The sequence below is a fragment of the Stenella coeruleoalba genome (genome assembly GCF_951394435.1).
Source record: "Stenella coeruleoalba genome assembly, chromosome: 15".
Classification (NCBI taxonomy): Eukaryota; Metazoa; Chordata; class Mammalia; order Artiodactyla; family Delphinidae; genus Stenella; species Stenella coeruleoalba.
This window is the reverse complement of record NC_137161.1, coordinates 315,618-334,474: the sequence shown is the minus strand read 5'-3', so window position 1 is coordinate 334,474 and position 18,857 is coordinate 315,618. Positions and strand designations below refer to the sequence as shown.

At 59.6% G+C, this 18,857-nt stretch overlaps 2 protein-coding genes across 6 annotated transcripts; one reads left to right on the top strand and one right to left on the bottom strand.

Annotated features, from left to right (window-relative positions):
* Nucleotides 1–638: 638 nt before the first annotated feature.
* On the top strand, nt 639–17,123 carry OPRL1 (opioid related nociceptin receptor 1; the record flags this gene model as incomplete). Of its 5 annotated transcripts, none has more annotated exons than XM_079944963.1 (3): nt 639–832; nt 15,712–16,067; nt 16,174–17,123. In XM_079944963.1, 2 exons carry the CDS (start codon nt 15,722–15,724, stop codon nt 16,695–16,697), a joined length of 870 nt encoding a protein of 289 aa, XP_079801089.1. In that variant the 3' UTR covers nt 16,698–17,123. The 5 variants fall into 5 exon arrangements, with proteins under 5 accessions (XP_079801089.1, XP_079801087.1, XP_079801088.1 ...); XM_079944961.1 differs by lacking the exon at nt 639–832 and adding an exon at nt 3,152–3,171; XM_079944962.1 differs by lacking the exon at nt 639–832 and adding an exon at nt 10,800–11,047.
* Nucleotides 3,098–4,301, bottom strand: LKAAEAR1 (LKAAEAR motif containing 1; the record flags this gene model as incomplete). The annotated part of the gene is given in 3 exon segments (XM_079944965.1): nt 3,098–3,367; nt 3,499–3,852; nt 3,855–4,301. Coding segments are annotated over 3 exon segments (660 nt in total). The 5' UTR covers nt 3,891–4,301.
* Nucleotides 17,124–18,857: the final 1,734 nt, after the last annotated feature.

The following is an 18,857-nucleotide window of genomic DNA, read 5'->3' as shown; positions in this document are numbered from 1 at the left end:
CTCTGGCACTGGGTGTCCTCACCTGTGAAATAGGGTTAAGGGCGCGCTGTCACCGTGCTGTAGGGGACTTCCCAAGGAAGGGGGTTCCTGGGCTTCGGTGCCACTGATGCCGGGGGTACTGGTTCTTATATCCGGGGTCGCCAAATGTCCCTGTCTGCGGGGCCTGGCTGAGTCCCTTTCAACCCCTCCAGTTGCCCCCAGATGTTCTACAGTTTAAAGCCACACCTCCCCTTTGCCACGAATGCCCGTCCCGTCTCTTCGGACAACTCTCCTCGTATCTTATGACCTGGTGTAGCTGTGAGTTAAATCCCTTATCCCAGCATGCTTTGGGCCAGTGTCTGAGTGGCCCTGGCCTCCGACCGTACGCAGCTCCTGTCCCCGGCGCCCAGGGCCCGCTCACAATCTTATGACCTGGTATAGCTGTGAGTTAAATCCCTTATCCCAGCATGCTTTGGGCCAGTGTCTGGGGGGCCCTGACCCTGCTCTGGAAGTGGTCTGCAGTGTCTGAGTCCCCCTGGCCTGTGAGTTAAATCCCTTATCCCAGCATGCTTTGGGCCAGTGTCTGCGTGGCCCTGGCCCCCGACCGTACGCAGCTCCTGTCCGCGGCGCCCAGGGCCCGCTCACAAAGTGCCTTCCAGTTGCTCGGGTTGCAGGTGCTCGCTGTCTTCCGCGCTCTTGGGGGCATAAAGGGCAGTGGAGGTTTTACGTGCGCTCCTCATTCATCCAGCAAATGTCTGCGTGTCCCCTGTGTGCCAGGCAGTGGGACCTGGCAGCGAGCAGGACAGACAAGCCCCGGAGCAGACAAGAAGTGGACTTGCAGACTGGGTGAGAGGTGAGGAGAGCTAAGGAGAACCACAGAGCGACGAGGGGGGCGTTTCAGTGCTACCGCTTGCTCAGCACGGGACGGAGCTGGAGCCGCTGGCAGGGCAGCAGGGCAGGAGCTGAGCTGAAGAGGGTGCGGGCCAAGGTCAGGGAGGAGAGAGGGGCCCTGCAGTCCGGGGGGCGTCTTGATGCCCTGTGCCCAGGGGGCTTGGCTGCCATGTTGACAGCCTGGCTGGGACAGGGCAGCGGCTGGAAGCCTGCCCAGATGGGAGGTGGCTGCTTCGTAGTTAGCTTAGATAACAGTCCCGGGAGGGGGGTCCTTCAAAGACGGGCCAGAGCTTCGTCAAGGCCACACAGCCCTGCCTCCGCCATGGTACTTGCCGTGGCACCTTCACCCGCCTCCTGAGACGCGCGGGGCAGCTGGATGCGGGTGTGGGTCAGCGCACTTCTCTTCCACTCAGGCCACACTCTACGCTTCTCTGGCCCTCCCCTCCCCCTCCCAGCCCCCCATACACTGTCCTTCCTCTCACCACCCCCGCATGTCCCCCGGCCACTTAGGCCTCTCCGTGCCCCTTGCCTCGGCCCTCCTGGGTCTTCTGCCCTTCCTCTGGGGAGTCTATCCCGTATTCCACAGGAGGAACCAGGTGGGCCGGGCAGGGGCTCATTCAAGGCTGTGCAGCAGGTAATGCTGGGGGTGAGATTTGAACCCAAGACCCTCTGTCTAGAGCATGAGCTCCCAGCCCCCAGTACCTTGGGCTGCGGCCTACATACTTTGCTTTCCCATAGCAGAAGCCTCCTTCAGGCCCTGCAGAATTGTCCTCGGCCACTTTCCTGGGCCTTCTCTGCAGACCAAGGACCCCTCCCTGGTGTGGGGATCAAAGGGTGCCCATGTGCCAGCCCCACGCCTGGTGCAGAGCTGTCTGTGAGGCCGCCCTCTTGCTGGCCTCCTCGGGGCGGTGGGTGCCTCTCTCATCCTCTGTCCTCAAGTGCCTGCCTGATGCCCTCCTTCCCCTCGCCCGAGCCACCTTCTCTTCCCCTGTTCCTTGTTTCCCCTACCTGCCTGAACCGCCCCCCGCATCCCCCCCCCCATAGAGAGCTCCCCCTCCCTCATGGAGCTTCCAGTCTCCAGCTCCACACACAGTTCTGGGCTTGGATCAACGCCAAGGGTGCAACGACCCAGAACAGGCGAAGGGTCCTGTGAGGGGAAGGGCTTGCTGAGGTCACAGAGGGCTCAGGTCCCCATTCTGAGCTGCGTCAGGGAGGGCACTGGCCGCCACAGAGCAGGATTCCTTGCTGGACCCCAGCTCTGACCTCTGCCAGTAGAGGGCCCACCCCTCCAGGACCAGTTCTCTGCTGCAGGCTGGCAACTCTGCCAGAGGCTCCTGGCAGGGGAGGGCCTTGTCTGAGGCCCCCCGCTCTGTAGCCTGCTGGACTGCTGGGAGGGAGGAAAAGGGAGAGCCGGCTAAGAGAAATCTCAGTCTCTGCGAAGAGCCTGTGTTGGGCAGGAGAGTAAGTTCTCGAAGGGGAGATCTGTCCAGAACATGGGAGGTTCTTCAGAATCCAGAGGGTTTGCAGGATGTGGGTTTGTCAGAATGGAAAGGGGCGGTGTCCTTCCTGTCCTCTGCGTGTGTGTGTACGTGTGTGTGGTGGTGGTGGGGTCCAGTAAGGGGGATCAAAGGGGCAGAGGAGGATTATCAAGATAGAAAGGAAGACCCGAGGGTGCTTTCTGCCTGCAGGGCCTCGCCCTCCCCAGGCTCCTGGTCCTCTGAGGGCCCCAGGCGTGGCTGACTGTCCAAAGGCCAGCTTCGGCTTCTGCAGTCACTCTCCTGTCCAGAATGTCACCTTCCTCGCTGACCCTCTGAAGGAATGAGCTGCAGTCTGGGGTCCTGCTTGGGTACCACTTTCTCCCCGAGGCCGCCCTTACCTCTGGGGGTGTGACTGCTGCTGGGCCAGGCTCTTCCTCCCATCACACCCAGGCTGGGGGCTCCCACGGACTCACAGGGCACCAGATTGCCTGATGGGGGCAGCGTGGGATTTGGGGGATTCGGGGTGTCCCTGCCCCCTGTGAGTCTGATGTCAGCCAGCTTGTAGCTTTCCACTTTGTTGGAGGAGCTGCACTCTGAGTACCCCAATGCCTGTGACATCGGGTGCATCCATCCTTCCCCCTTCCCTCCCAGGGGACCTAGAGAAAGGAAGCCTAGACACCAGGGGGCGCTTTGAAAGTGAGAACTTTACGTAGGAGGGTGGGGCACAGTCGTGCACGGTGGGGTCGCCATCAACGCGGGAAGATGCTGCCATCGACTTTCTCCTCCAGAATGGTTTCCACGCGCCTCCGCTGCGGGGAAGGAGGTGCTGGGGCCGGGTGTGCGGGGCGGAGGGCGGGCCCCCGCCCCTCCCCGGCCCTTCCCGGGCTCGCAGTCACCTCTCGACGGTCTAGGGGGTCTGGGATCCGCGTGGGCTTCAGCTGCGGCGGCAGGAACAGCTCCAGCCTGAGGGCGGCGCGCGCGGACTTCTGCCGCAGGATTAGGAGCGAGATCTCCTCCGCCTGCGGGTGCCGGGGTCAGGGCGCGGGGATGTTGCGGAGCCTTGGCGACGGGCGGCCCCGCCTCGCCCTCAGAACCCCCGGCCGGGTGGTCCCCCCGTCCCTTCCTCGCCCCGGCCCCGCCCCTGCCTCACCCGCAGGCGGGCGTGGCGCAGTCGGAGAGCGCGGACTCGGCCGCGGGCCTCGGCGGCCTTGAGGACGCCGAGGACCTGGTCCTGGCTTTGCGCGGGCGTCTCGAGCTGCAGCGTCCACGCGCGCGGGTCAGGCATGCGGTACCCCAGCTCTGCTGACTCACTCGGGAAGACGGAAGCGGCCGCGCCCACGTCCTCCAGCAGGTCGCCGAAGAGCAGGTGGCTGTGGCGCTGCGCGGGCCGCATGGCCTCCAGGCCCTCCGGCGTGAGGGCCCAGCTCGGCGTCGGGGACTCCGCCTTGGCACACCTCACGCGGGCCCCTGCGCCCTGCGCGCCCTTACCCACTCGCTCCCGCGGGACCCTGCACGCGGTCCCTTCGCCGGCTCTGGCTGCATCCTCGGGCCCTGCCGAGGGAAGACGATGTCCCGATGTCCCGCTGGCGCCCGCTCCTTCGGTCTGGCCCGGCCCCGCCTTGGGTTCCCAGCTCCGGCCCCTCTGGACCCTGTGCAGCCCGCCTTAGGGCCCGCACCTCTGGTCTCTGCGCCTTTGCCACAACCGCGCACACGTCCCGGTCAGCTCAGCCTCCTTACTCACTCCTGCATTCCGCTAGAACTTTCGGATCCACTCCCTTCCTGCCCACGGGCTGTTTCTCCCGCACTGGGAAGATGCTGAGACCCCTGAGTTGACCTCAGGCACCACCCAGGGGTGGAGACAGATTGAGGCTGCTCTGGGCGAGGCTAGGAGGACACTTCCTCCCATGCCAGGACCCTCGCTGTGGCCGTCCCCCATGTCTGCGTAGGCCTCAGACCCCTCTGTCTTAGTGCTAGGGGCTGGAGGTGGCGGGGGTGGGCCTTCATTATATCTTGGGCAGAGGACTCGTGCTTTTCTGGGAGATGTGTGTGTGTTTGATGTTGTGTGGGTCCGTTTGTGTTGTCTGTGGGAGGTCTCACTTGTGTGCGGCGGAGTCTCAGAGTCGAATGGACAGCTGGCTTGCTGCAGGGGAGACGCCATCCCCCCAGCCTGTCCCACGCTGGGTCTAGATGGAGTGAGGGAGAGACGAGCCCAGGGAAAAGGTGGTAGAGGGGGAAGGGCCCCCGAGGTGGGAGAGGGAAACACCCCGGAAGTCCCGGTGCAGCCCTGCAGGGCTCCTTTCCTTGCCCGGCCCAGCCCACAGCACCTCAGACCCCGGACCCCAGGTCCTGGGCCGGGTCCTGGCCCACACTGGGACAGAGGCTGGCGTCCGCACCCTCCCCCGCCCCGTCCCTAGCGGCGGCGGTCGAGCGCCCGGCCCTTGCCTCCCGTTTCCACACCCCATACTTTCTGTCTTCTCGGGTCTGGGCCTCCAACTCAGCCCAGACTCTCTGGGACTTGTTGACGCGGTTGCTCGGCAACCAGGAGGCCCGCCCCTCCCCCAAGCCAACGGGGGCGGGGCGAGCCCTCGGGGAGGTGCATGGTCAGAACTTCGGTCCGAGTGCACCGAGGTCCCCGGCCAGATGCCCCGCCCCGGGACCTCCCGGCTGTCAAGGACCACGAGGGAGATGACCCTCAGCTTTAACAGCCCGGGTGCGCTCTCCTTCTTTTCTGAAGAGCCCCAAACGCACTCTTCTGCGGGCTGTGGGCCCAGCTTCCTGGCTGGAGAGGTCTTTGCTGGCTAGTTTTGGGGTCAGGGGGCGCAGATCTGAGGAGACCTTCGTGGTTGAGCCCCTTCCCCCTCTTCATGGCCCACGAGGCCTCCCACAGCAGAACTCAGGACTCTTCACCTCTTCCAGGGCAAGTCTGGGGGTTCCAGGGGTGGTGTAAGAACAGGGGTGGTGTTTTTTTTCTAAGACCATTGGTTTTGTTTTCTTTTTTTAAATATTTATTTATTTTATTTCTTTTTTTCAAATAAATTTATTCATTTATTTATTTTTGGCTGCATTGGGTCTTTGTTGCTGCGCACAGGCTTTCTCTAGGTGTGGAGTGCTGGGGGCTACTCTTCGTTGCGGTGCGCGGGCTTCTCATCGCGGTGGCTTCTCTTGTTGCGGAGCAGGGTCTCTAGGTGTGCAGGCTTCAGTAGTTGTGGCACGGGGGCTCAGTAGTTGGGGCTCGAGGGCTCTAGAGTGCAGGCTCAGTAGTTGTGGTGCACGGGCTTAGTTGCTCCGCGGCATGTGGGATCTTCCTGGACCAGGGCTCGAACCCGTGTCCCCTGCATTGGCAGGTGGATTCTTAACCACTCCGCCACCAGGGAAGTCCTTTCTTTCTTTTTTTTTTGGGCTGTGTTAGGTCTTAGTTGCGGCGCGTGGGCTCTTCGTTGCGGCACGCGGGCTTCTCTCTAGTGGTGGTGTGCGCGTTTTCTCTCTCTCCTTGAGGCACGTGAGCTCAGTAGTTGTGGTGCGCGGGCTTAGTTGCCCCGCGGCATGTGGGATCTAAGTTCCCCGACCAGGGAGCAAACCGCGTCCCCTGCGTTGGAAGGCAGATTCTTTACCACCGAATCACCAGGGAAGTCCCCAGACTCGGGTTTTGATTTCTGGGTCCTGGGTCCTAGATTTCTGTAATTTATTTGTGCATTTGTTAATTTCATAATATTTTAGAACTGATTCGCTTAATTGATTAATTCTTTAATTTGTTCATGCACTCATCAGATTATTCTGGGTTCAATAATCCATGTACTCACTCCACAGTTGATGTTAGGCCAGAATTAGTGCATTAAGTCCAGAATTTGTTAATGTACTGGTGGTTCCCACAGTGTAGACATGCCTCTTCCCTTCATTCATGGATGTGCCAAGGTGGGCACTGAGGCCCATGGATGGTGCCGTTTTGGGAGTTCACGACCTGAGTCCCTGAGGGGAGAGACTGTCCTGGCTTTGGGGGTGGCGTCTCAGCTGAGGTTCTGGCCTTTCCGAAGGAGGCTGTTGACTGTTGCCATTGTTTTTGGGAGTTTGCTCTGGCCTCCCAGTGAGAGGGTAAGGTTTTTTTTTTTTTAATACATCTTTATGGGAGTATAATTGCTTCACAATGCTGTGTTAGTTTCTGTTGTACAACAAAGTGAATCAGCCATATGCATACATACGTCCCCTCGCTTTTGTGGCCCCATATCTCGGGAGCTGGCATGCCATCCCCCGCTTCCCAAAGCTGCATGGAACTGCCCATCCTTCCAGCCCCCAAGCCTTTGCAGGAGCTGTTCCCTGGATGCTTCCCCTTCCCGCCCCCGGCTGCCGCAGGGCTTGTGCCTGTAGGGTGAGGCCTGGGCCTTGGGATTCAGCATCACCGAGGAGCTTTTGAAGGCAAAGGTCTCTGGGCTCCAGAAGAAGCAGTGAGGGCTTAGGCAGGCTGACCTGCCTCCTTCAAGCAGTCCTCCTGGATACACGCAGCCCAGGCCAGCACCACCTCTGGCCCTCACTCTGCACTCCCACAGGAGTGAGTTCTCTGAGACAGGAGTCTGGGCCCTCCTCTTAGCTTCCCAGGATCCTGGCCAGGGAGATGCAGGGGGGAAGTGACTTGCAAGAGTGGGAGTTATGGGGGGAGGGGGAGAATGGGCGCACTCTCCTGCAGGAAGGGACTTGTAACTTTCCCTCTGTTTTTGTAGGATTGAAAACCTTTGACACCTGCTCCTCCTTGACTCCCAGAGGGCCTGGTGTTGGCATAGTTCACATTCCTGAGCGGAGCTTCTTCCTGCTTCTCTACCCCCCCCCAACAGCTCCCCTGGGAGGAGAGGTGCTCCCTGTGTCTGGGGCCCAGCCACTGTGAGGCCCTGGGCCACGTCTCCCGCCCGTTTCTGTGTCCAGGATTCATGTGTTTTTCAAGGGCTGATGGAAATGCTGAGATCTAAGAGCGTGCTGATCGACGCCAAGACCTGAAAACTTCAAAATAATATCAATAAGGATTATTAAATGACTACAAAATTTAACATTATACTGCAAATCTACAATTCTGTCACAGTGTGTAAATATTAGGAAGTTAAAATCACAAGGAAAAAGTAATATTTTATGAAGAAGCCCAGAATTATGAAAATCCTTTTACTTTTTTTTGCACGCAGGCTTTTCTCTAGTTGCGGTGAGCGGGGGCTACTCTTTGTTGCGCTGCGCGGGCTTCTCATTGCGGTGGCTTCTCTTGTTGCGGAGCACAGGCTCTAGGCACACGGGCTCAGCAGTTGTGGCTCGCGGGCTCTAGAGCACAGGCTCAGTAGTTGCAGCTCACGGGCTTAGTTGCTCTGCGGCATGTGGGGGTCTTCCCGGGCCAGGGCTTGAACCCGTGTCCCCTGCACTGGCAGGTGGATTCTTAACCACTGCGCCACCAGGGAAGCCCCATTGCTTTGACTTTTCAACAGCACAGCTGGCCTGGTGACTGAATTCCCTGGGGATGGCTGTTCTGGGTGAGGCTGCTGGCGACCGTGCTTTGATTCCCGTGCCCTACTCCGGGGGGTGTCGGGGGTGGCAAAGCATATGCGGACCGAGGGGCAGCAGACAGTGTGGCATCTGGCGCTGACGGGCCCTGAGTCACTGGGTGCAAGGGTGAGGTGCGTTCACCCCAGTTTGTGGGTGTCACCGGCACTCTGGGACCTGGGTCCTGCCCGGAAGGCCTGTGACCTCCAAGTGTAGCCCTGGTCAGGCTGTCACTTGATATGTGGCGGACCCGTGCTCTGTGCTGTCCTTCACGTAAGCTGCGTGTCTTGGGCTGTCGCTGGTACCCTTGCATGTTTTGCTTTGCCTGCATATGATGTGTGTGCTTGAGGTTGTCTTGCTTCGATACAGATGCTCACACGTGTTACCTGCTGCCCCATGTGTAGCACATATGTTCTGTGTCTTATCCTGGCCGTACAGGGCTCAAGAGAGGCTGGGCCATTTCCTGGGCCAGGCCCCCTTTGTGGGAATGCTGCAGGGTCCAGGGCTGGGGGCTACCATCCCCAGGGAGTGTCATCAGTACCCTGGCCTGGCCCCCCACGATGTGTCCTCACGGGAGGTCTGTCCAGACTGGAACTCACACCCAGCGTCAAGGCAGCCTCCTAGCCCCGCCCTTTCCCCAGGCTCAAGGCCATTAGGAAACGCAGCTTCGGAAACTGGCGGGCAGGTGGGCCCAGGCAGTGGGGGTGGGAGGGGCTGAGGTTGGCTGCTCAGACCTCGGGGAGCCCAGGTCGGGGAGGCTGCAGGAGGGCGAGCCCCTGGGGTTCCTGCCCTGCTGGGGCTCCCAAGGTCAATGGGATGGGGCTTCGAGCTTTGCCTGGAGAATGTGGTGCACGTGTGTCCCCCGGGCGTCTGAGGCTTTGCTCTGCCTCTTCTCCCGCGTCTACCTTGTGCCTCACGTGCACCCTAGTGTGGGTTTGCGTGGGTGTGGCCCATGCGTCTGTGGGTCCCTTCGAGTGTCTGTGCGTCCTCTGAGCACGTACCCACGTCTGTTTGTTTACCTGTGTGCCTACTTGGGCATCTTTGTGTGTGTTTTTGTGAGTCTTTGTGTCCTGAGTGCCTCTGCGGATGTGCCCCATGTCTCCACACGTGTCCCTGGGTCGACTGCAGTGAAGATGCAGAGATAAGTCCTGGGGGACAGCCTGGGATGCTGAGCCCTAGGGTATTTGCCTGCTCTGTCCTCTCCTGATTCGCCAGGTATCCTAGCGACGCTGCTGCCAGTCGCCTAGCAACCAGGTCCCCATCCTTGGAGACAGATGCTCCAAGCAGGGGCTGGGCTGTGTGGGCAGAGCCCGGGCAGGAAGAACGACCCCTTGACTGGGTGGGGCCGGCAGTTCAGCTCAGGGTCACCCACGAGGCATGTGCCCCCAGGGATGGGCAGGAGGCAGCTCCATGTTGTGCCGTGTGGGTGCTGGGGGCCCAGGCTGTGAGGCAGTGATGTTCAGATGTTGTTCAGGGACCCGTCCGCTGAAGCAGAGGCGCCCTTGCTGGGTCTTCAGGTGGCAGACAGACCTGGCTCTGAACGCTGTCTCTGCCCCTTTGAAGGTGGCCTCACGCTGCTGAGGTGCCCTTGTTGGCACGGAGGTGCTGCCGAGGCCCACAGTCAGGGGTGGTGGGGGTGGACAGGCTTGGCACCCAGGAGGCACGTGGGGCGCGCTGGACCGTCCAGACACCCTGCTTGCTTATGAGGCTCTGATCTGCTCAGGGCTGGCTGCGCAGGGCCCCAGCCACCCAACCGGCGGCCCCTGTGGCTCAGCTGCCCTGGGATCCCAGCTGAGGGGCGCTGTTCTGGGCATGGAACTCCGGCTGGGGCAGGTCTGAGTCCGTCCAAGGCCCTGCTTCTGAGTGAGATGCGGCTTCACGTCTGTCTCTGTCTTGTGTGTGTCTCTCCGAGTCTCCGTTCCATGTCTTTGTGTGTTTCTGCATGTCCTTTGTGTCTGTTCTTGTGTGTTTGTCCCTGTGTCTCCATGTGTCTGTCCCTGAGTCCCTGTGCGTCCTTGTGTGTGTGTGTGTGTGTGTGTGTGTGTGTGTGTGTGTGTCCGTCCACGTGTCTGAGTTCTCATGTGCACCTCTATCCCTGTGTCCATGTGTTCGAGCCTGTCTCCGTCTGGGCTCTGTGGGTCCAAGCCTCTCTGTTGTTCATCTCTAAGGGTGCACCCTGGTCCTTGCCTCTGTCCCCGTCCAGCCTGGGGCCCCCTCCTCCATCCTGCACGGCCCCGCCCCCCTGGAGCCGCAGCCTGCTCCCCTCCCCCAGCTCCGTGCACCAGGCTGCTGCGTCTGGTCTGGCGTCTGAGAAGGAAAAGGAGCAGCTGCCACCGTGCGGCAGCCGCGGCGCCGTCCAGACCCAGAGCTGAGTCGGGCCGGCGCTCCCAGCCCTGCTCTGCCGCAGGCCGAGGGTTAGGGCCTCCGGGGTCCCAGCTCCCACGGAGGTCACCGAGGTAAGGCTGAGCCGCTGGGGGCTGGCGTGGAGGTGACCTGTGGTGGCCGCAGCTCTCAGGCAGGGCTGGGGAGGGGCAGGAGGAGGCCCTGTGCTCGGTTGCCCTGTGCCCAGTGTTCCAGGTGTTTCTGGGTGTGTCTTGGTCCCTTTTGTGTCTGCGTGTGCCCGAGGGCAGCTTTGGGCATCTGTGTGCGTGTGTGTGTGTGTGTGTGCGCGTGCTGTGTGTCTGTGAGCCCCCATGGTGGACACATCCCGCTGTGTAAGCGCATCCGCCATCCCACGTGGGAGCCCGCAGGCCAGCTGAGACTGTGTCCCTGTGTGTGTGCACGTGTGCCCCGTCCCTGGCATACACGTTTGCGTGTCTCCGTGTGCCCGGTGTGTGTGTGTGTGCACACGCACGTGCCTCCGTGTCTGCGGCCTGGGGCCGGGTGGGTGCTGGGTGCTGCGCTCACATGTCCCTGTGCCTCCGCAGGTACCGTGGGGCTTTGCGTGCAGGGCGGGGCATGGAGTCCCTCTTCCCTGCCCCGTTCTGGGAAGTCCTCTACGGCGGCCACCTGCAGGGCAACCTGTCTCTCCTGAGCCCCAACCACAGCCTGCTGCCCCCGCACCTGATGCTCAATGCCAGCCACGGCGCCTTCCTGCCCCTCGGGCTCAAGGTCACCATCGTGGGGCTCTACCTGGCTGTGTGCGTCGGGGGGCTGCTGGGGAACTGTCTCGTCATGTATGTCATCCTCAGGTAGGCTGGGCACCCCCCCGCCCCCCGCCTCCCACCGGTGGGTCCCGAGCAGCTTGCCGAGGGCATGGAGCAGGGGCTGCTCTGGCAGGCTTGGCATGCGGGGATCTCCCACCCCCTGTTCGATTCCTGGCCCCCTGTCACTGGGCAGGGTCGGTCCTGAGGCCCTGGCGGCTCAGCTCCTGAGGGCAGAGGCACTTGGCTGGGGGAGAGGGAGAGGCAGGGTCCAGCCCGGGTGTGGGAGGAGGCGCAGCTCTGTCCCAGATGGAGCGCCACCCTGACTCCTGAGAGATGACGCGCCATCTGAGCCGTGCGCCAGGCTCCCAGCCCAGCTGCCGCGTGAGGACCTCACGGGCCCCACAGCGATCCCGGAAGGCAGCTCTTGTCGGCGTCGTCCAGGCCCGGTGCTGGGGCAGCTTCACGAGGCCCCTTCCTCGGCTCCGGGGCTCCGTGCTCACCGCTGGTGTTTGGGCCGATTCCAGCATTTGCTGGTGCTCAGAATGGGAACGCTTGTGCGGTCAAGGGTGGCAGCCACGCTGCTGGGGGGACCTAATGGGGGATGGTGTGGGGACATTGTGGAAGGATGGCCGAGACAGCATGAGGGGACAGCATGGGGAAACAAAGTGGGAAGAGCGTGGGAGAGAGCGTGGGGACAGCATGGGGGACAGCGTGGGGATGGCATGGGGAGGTATAATGGGAAGAGCATGCGGGGAATGTGGGACAGGGTGAGAACAGCGTGTGGGGATGGCATCGGGACGGCGTGGGGACACATGCACGTGCTCACACACGTGTATACATGTGTGTGTACGCATGCACGCGAGCGTGTAAATGTGTGTACACACACGAGTGTGCACCCGCGTGAATGTGCACACGTGTGTGTGTGCATGTCTGGGTGTGTGCATATACGTGTGTACACTGCACCTTGTACATACATCTGTGTGCATGGACACAACACGTGCAAGCACGTACATGTGTGCACATGTATCTGAGCGCGGGCATGAATGCGCGAGTGTGAACACACACGTGTGCATGCGGGCACACACGTGTGCTTTGTATGCGCGCGCACGTGTGCACGCCCTTGTGGCTGTGTCCGTGTGTGCATGTGTGTAAGCATGCCCTTGTGCATTTGTATGTGCTGGTGTGTGTCATGTGTGTGCTCAGACAAGGGGCTGCGAGGAGCAGCTGCCCTTCCCCCAGTGCTGACCCCGGGGTACTAGGCTCACGTGCCCCTTGGTGGCTGGAGGGTGTGCCATGGGTGAGAAATGTGGGTGGCGGTGGGGTGCTACGGGTGAGAAATGTGGGTGGGGGTGGGCTTGTTCCTCCTTCCGGTTGTGAGTGTTTCCTGTGGGGTCTCTGCTCTGCGCGGGGGCATCAAAACCCTCAGAGGCACATCTTGATTAGAGAGCAGAGAGGCGAGGTCGTCTTGCCCACGAGCAGTCCCCACGGAGAGTGATGGCCGGGAACTGCTGTGAGCACGCCGGGCTCAGAGGCAGAACGATGTGTTCTGAGCCGTGGCACGGGGTGGACTGCCTCGGTGGTCAGAAACACCCAGTTCCAGTCCCTGCTCTTTTTTTACAGGCAATGTTTTTAAAGTAGTTTTAGGTTCACGGCAAAATTGAGGAGAAGGTACAGCGGTTTCTCATATAGTCCCTGTCCTGCCCTCCCCTCCCCAGGCATAACCTCCCCCATTATCAACATCCCCACCAGCATAGTACAGTTTCACAACTGATGAACCTACCTTGATACATCGTAATCACCCCAAACCCATAGTTTACCTTAGGGTTCCCTCTTGGTGTTGTACTTTCTATGGGTTTGGACAAATATATAAGGGCATGTATCCACCATTACAGTATCACACCGAGTAGTTTCACTGCCCTAGAAATCCTCCGTGCTCTGCCTGTTCATCCTTTCCCACCTCCCAGCCCCTGGCAAACACTGATCTTTTTACTGCGTTCATAGTTTTGCTTTTCCAGAATGTGGAATCAGACGGTCTGTAGCCTTTTCAGGTTGGCTTCTTTCACTTAGCAATACGCATGTGAGGGCCCTCCGTGTCTTTTCATGGCTTGACAGCTCGTTCCTTTTAACTGCTGGATAATATTCCATTTTCTGGGTGAGCCACAGTTTATTTATTCATCCACCTACTGGAGGACATCTTGGTTGCTTCCAAGTTTCAGCAACTATGAATAAAGCTGCTATAAACATCCGTGTGCAGGTTTTTATGTGGATATATTTTCAGCTCCTTTGGTTAAATATCGAAGGGTGGGTGATTGCTGGGTCTTATGGTAAGAGTCTGTTTTGTAAGAAAATGCCAAGCTGTCTTTCAAATGGCTGTACCTTCTGACGCCCTCACCAGCATTTAGTGGTGTCATTCTAATAGGTATGTACTGGTATCTCATTGTTGTTTTATTTTATTAAAAAAAATTTTTTTTCTTTGGCTGCGTTGGGTCTTCGTTGCTCTGCGCGGGCTTTTCTCTGGTTGCGGCGAGCGGGGGCTCCTCTTCGTTGCGGTGCACGGGCTTCTCATTGCGGTGGCTTCTCTTGTTGCAGAGCACAGGCTCTAGGGCGCAGGCTCATTAGTTGTGGCGCATGGGCTTAGCTGCTCCGCGGCATGTGGGATCTTCCCGGACCAGGGCTCGAACCCGTGTCCCCTGCATTGACAGGCGGATTCTTATCCGCTGCGCCACCAGGGAAGTCCTCACTGTTGTTTTAATTTGCATTTCTCTGATGACATAGGTGGAGCATCTTTTCATGTGCTTCTTTGCTGTCTGTATGTCTTCTTTGCTGAGGGTCTGTTAAGGTCTTTGGCCCATTTTTAACCAGGCTGTCTGTGTTCTTATTGTTGAGCATTAGGAGTTCTTCGTGCATTCTGGACAGCAGTCCTTTGTCAGATGGGTCTTTGGCAAATCTTTCCTCCTGCCTGTGGCTGCTCTTCTAGTTCTCTTGACCCACTTTTCCTTTACCAGCTCTGTGGCCTTGAGAAGACCGTTTAGGTCCTCTGAGCCTGAATGTCGTCCTGTGCAGACCGGGCAGCAAAATAGCGCTTCGGAATCTTAAATGAGTTAAAATCCAAGTGAAGAACTTGGCACAGCATCTGCCGCCATCACTGTCCTTGTTGTTTGGTCGTGATTAAGGCCTCTTTGAGCTTATTCTTAATCTCTCTCTAAGAGGCAGAAAGAAACCCCAGATTCCTTCATGGCAGCTTAATTGACATGGAACATTGTTGTCTCTGGTGTTGCCACCGCCACCACCACCACCATCACCATCAACAGCACCATCACCACCACCATCACCACCATCACCATCGCCACCACCACCATCACCACCACCACCACCATCATCACCACCACTACCATCACCACCACCACCACCATCATCACCATCAACAGCACCATCACCACCACCATCACCACCATCACCATCGCCACCACCACCATCACCACCACCACCACCATCATCACCACCACTACCATCACCACCACCACCACCATCATCACCATCAACAGCACCATCACCACCACCATCACCACCATCACCACCATCACCATCGCCACCACCACCATCACCACCACCACCACCACCACCATCAACAGCACCATCACCACCACCATCACCACCATCACCATCGCCACCACCACCATCACCACCACCACCATCACCACCATCACCACCATCATCACCACCACTACCATCACCACCACCACCACCATCATCACCATCAACAGCACCATCACCACCACCACCACCACCATCACCATCGCCACCATCACCACCACCACCACCATCACCACCATCACCATCACCACCACCACCATCACCACCACCACCACCATCACCACCACTACCATCATCACCACCACCACCATCACCACCACCACTACCACCACCATCACCATCACCACCACCACCACCAACAGCACCATCACCACCACCACCACCACCATCATCACCATCAACAGCACCACCACCATCACCAGCACCATCGCTGTCACCACCATCACCACCACTGTTGCTAGCGCCATCTCCACCACCACCACCACCACCATAATTACCACCATCACCAACACTACCACCATCACCATTATAACAACTATTAATTCGTTTAGCAGGTAGTTGTTAAGCACCCACAATTCCTCCAGACCCATGCCAGGGTCTTGCATACAATGAGACCCCATTAGCATCTGTCCCATCCCTGTCACCATCTCCTGTTCGGTTGCTAGGCAACAGTGAGGCCTGGTTTGGCGTGCTCTTCCAGATCCTGGAGCCCCTGGAAACCTCTGGTGGTGGAAGGGCCAACATTTTGGTCCAAGAAGGGTCTTGGGGGAGACTTGAAAGGGAGGAGGACAGGTTCTTTGTCTTATGAGTCCTGTTTCTGCTCTCATGCAGGGTCAGGCAGACACTCTGCTCCCCCCACCCCACACCCATCCTTTCCAAGGCAGGCAAGTCTTTAGGTTGCGAACCATTTTTTGTGTGCTGTAAGTACTTGAAGAATTTGTTAAAATACTTGCCTTCAGGCTCCATGGCATTGGGCTGGGCCCATGAACCTACATTTTAGCAGGGGGCAGAGTGGGTGCCCCCTGTGATGGCCAAGAGGAAGGGCCCCTTGCCCTTCGCTGCCAGGTCTGCCAAGGTGGCCAAATGAAGACTCTTCCTCCCCGTCCTCTCTGCAGACACACCAAGATGAAGACAGCTACCAACATTTACATCTTTAACTTGGCCCTGGCAGACACTCTGGTGCTGCTGACCCTGCCCTTCCAGGGCACAGATGTCCTCCTGGGCTTCTGGCCATTTGGGAACGCCCTGTGCAAGACGGTCATCGCCATTGACTATTACAACATGTTCACCAGCACCTTCACGCTGACTGCCATGAGCGTGGACCGCTACATAGCCATCTGCCACCCCATCCGTGCCCTTGACGTCCGGACATCCAGCAAGGCCCAGGCTGTCAATGTGGCCATCTGGGCCCTGGCCTCTGTTGTCGGCGTTCCCGTTGCCATCATGGGCTCGGCACAGGTTGAGGATGAAGGTCAGTGCAGGGCACCCTCCTCCCCAGTGCCACGCTCCCCTGGCTCTGGGTGGCTCTCTCCCTGCCCACCTGCCCAGCTTCCCTGACCCTGCTTCTCTCCCTGCAGAGATTGAGTGCCTGGTGGAGATCCCCACCCCGCAGGACTACTGGGGCCCCGTGTTTGCCATCTGCATCTTCCTCTTCTCCTTCATCATGCCTGTGCTCATCATCTCCGTCTGCTACAGCCTGATGATCCGGCGGCTGCGAGGCGTCCGCCTGCTCTCAGGCTCCCGCGAGAAGGACCGGAACCTGCGGCGCATCACGCGTCTGGTGCTGGTGGTGGTGGCTGTGTTCGTGGGCTGCTGGACGCCCGTGCAGGTCTTCGTGCTGGTCCAGGGGCTGGGCGTGCAGCCGGGCAGTGAGACTGTGGTGGCCATTCTGCGTTTCTGCACGGCCCTCGGCTACGTCAACAGCTGCCTCAACCCCATCCTCTACGCCTTCCTGGACGAGAACTTCAAGGCCTGCTTCCGCAAGTTCTGCTGCGCGCCCACCCTGCGCCGGGAGATGCAGGTGTCAGACCGCGTGCGCAGCATCGCCAAGGATGTGGCTCATGCTCGCAAGACCTCTGAGATGGTGCCACGGCCGGCATGACTAGGCGTGGACCTGCCCATGGTGCCTGTCAGCCCGCAGAGCCCATCCACACCAAACACGGAGCTCACGCAGGTCACCGCTCTCTAGGCAGACGTGCAGCTGCGCATCACCAGCCTCCACGGGCCACCCTGTGGCCTTGGAGGGTCTGGTGACATCACGGGACGGGTCAGAGCATTAGGGCTGCCCTCCTAGTGGAGGGCGGGGAGGGGGTGCAGGACTCACTGGTGAGCATGCCCGGCACTGCCAAGCTTCATGGACCGTCCTGGCCTCTCCCCTGCTGCATCCGTCTCCGGGTGGGCACACAGCCGGAAGCGTGACAGCGGCTGTACAGTCCCACGTGCCCTCGTGCTGTGTGCTGTCTGCATGGACCCTTGCAGTGTCTCCTCTGGGCAGCTGGATGGGCCTGGCGCCGCCTGGAGAGTCCAGTGGGCATCCCTGGGCAGTGGGACTCGCCCTGAGAGTGGAACTCCTTAGGAGGCTTCTCAGCAAGCCTGTTCCCTCCAGGACACGTGAACTGTTGCGCCGCAGACGTGGCCGTTCAGGTTTGCGAGGCGGTCAGGAGGACCGCCGCAGGCCACCCTGTCATTTGTGAAGCAGCCCCACGTGCCTGGCCTCAGCTGTGGGGTGGGGAGGGCTCTGTGGTGCTCTGTCTGGGTTGCCTGGGCCCCCCTCGGGCTGTCCCTCGAAGCCCTCCTTTCAGACTCCATCAGAGGTCAGCGGCTGTGCAGCTGTCAGGACCGTGTGTCCTGCTTGGGTCCTGGTGGCCTTGGAAGGATGCCAGCTGGGACAGGTTCGGCCCTGCACCCCCAGTGACTGACGCCCTGCTTCATTTCAAGCCCCCCGTTATCTGTGGGGGAAGCCTGAGCTTCCCAGTCAGAGGCGGCTTCGTATGCAGAGTTGGAAGGAGAGCTGGGGCTGGCAGACCTGCTTGAGGGAGGCTGCAAGGACCATCTGAGCCGTGGGGACCCTGCCCGCTGTGACCATCCAGAGAAGTACCCTCCCAGTTTGCAGATGGAGGCTGCAGCTCGGTGACTTGGCCAGCGTTCTCCCTGCAGACAAGCTGCTGAAACATCTGCAGTGGTAGAGCTGCCTCTACCTGCTAGCTGAGCTGCAGACCTGGCCAGGTGAGCTGAGGCACCTGGAAAGAGGAGGAGGTGCTGACTCTGGACTGGCCTCTCCTGCTTTGGGGACCCTGGCCTTGTGGGGTCGTCCTTGGGGAGGACGGGGCTCTGTCCGTGCTGCCAGCAGCGGGAGGCTCTGAGGACCGGAGCCACTATGGCTGCAGCATTTTTGTGCCAAGGTTGAAAGACATGTGCATTTGTGGTGGTGTAACATGTGTCTCCATGTATCTATGCATGTGGACAGTGTGATTTCCCCTGCACGTAACCAGCCCTGAACTGTCTCCAGGGGCCGTGACGGAGGGTCAGAATAACCCCCTGCACGCTGGTCAGGGCGCTCTGCTTGCAACAGGTGTTTCTGACTCTTTGGGGGGCCGTTGGGGTAAATTCTCTGGGATTAGCACGGGGGGTGTAGGTAGATCCGTCCTCCAACCTGCTCTGTGCTCTCCACCTGGCTCTGTGCTTGGCAGACTGTCCCACTTTGGGAAGGGGTCGACTAGTTCATGACGTGCCGGGGGCCTGTCTTCTTTGCTTCAGCACAAAGTTTCCCCCCAAACAATCAAGCACTGCACTCCCCACCCCTGTAGCCAGAGGTTCCAGTGGCGGATCCAGTGGTGGGTGCTTCCCCACAGTGGGCTACGGGTTCTCCTCACTCCCACCTCCCCCCGCTCTAGCTCCTTTCTCGTTCCTTGGGCGGATCCAAGGGAGTTTGATGACAGATGCACAGAACCGCTTCCTTTGGCAGCCCTGAGATTCTGATATCCTCCTGGCTCCTGCGTGGGCCCGGTTCTACCCAGGCTGACTGTCGGGCAGACAACCCTGTCAGAGAGAGGGGCTTCGCAGGGGCATCCAGGGCCAGCTCGGTCGCAGTGCGTGGGCACAGGCAGAGGGGCCAATGTCCGGGTTTATATAAGTTTTAATGACAAGCAAATTGCTGTTAACACAAAAATTTAGCATCAAGGGAAAGTTTAGGGTGCCCCCTGTGATGGCCCCTTGCCCTTCGCTGGCAGGTCTGCCAAGGTGGCCAAATGAAGCCTCTTCC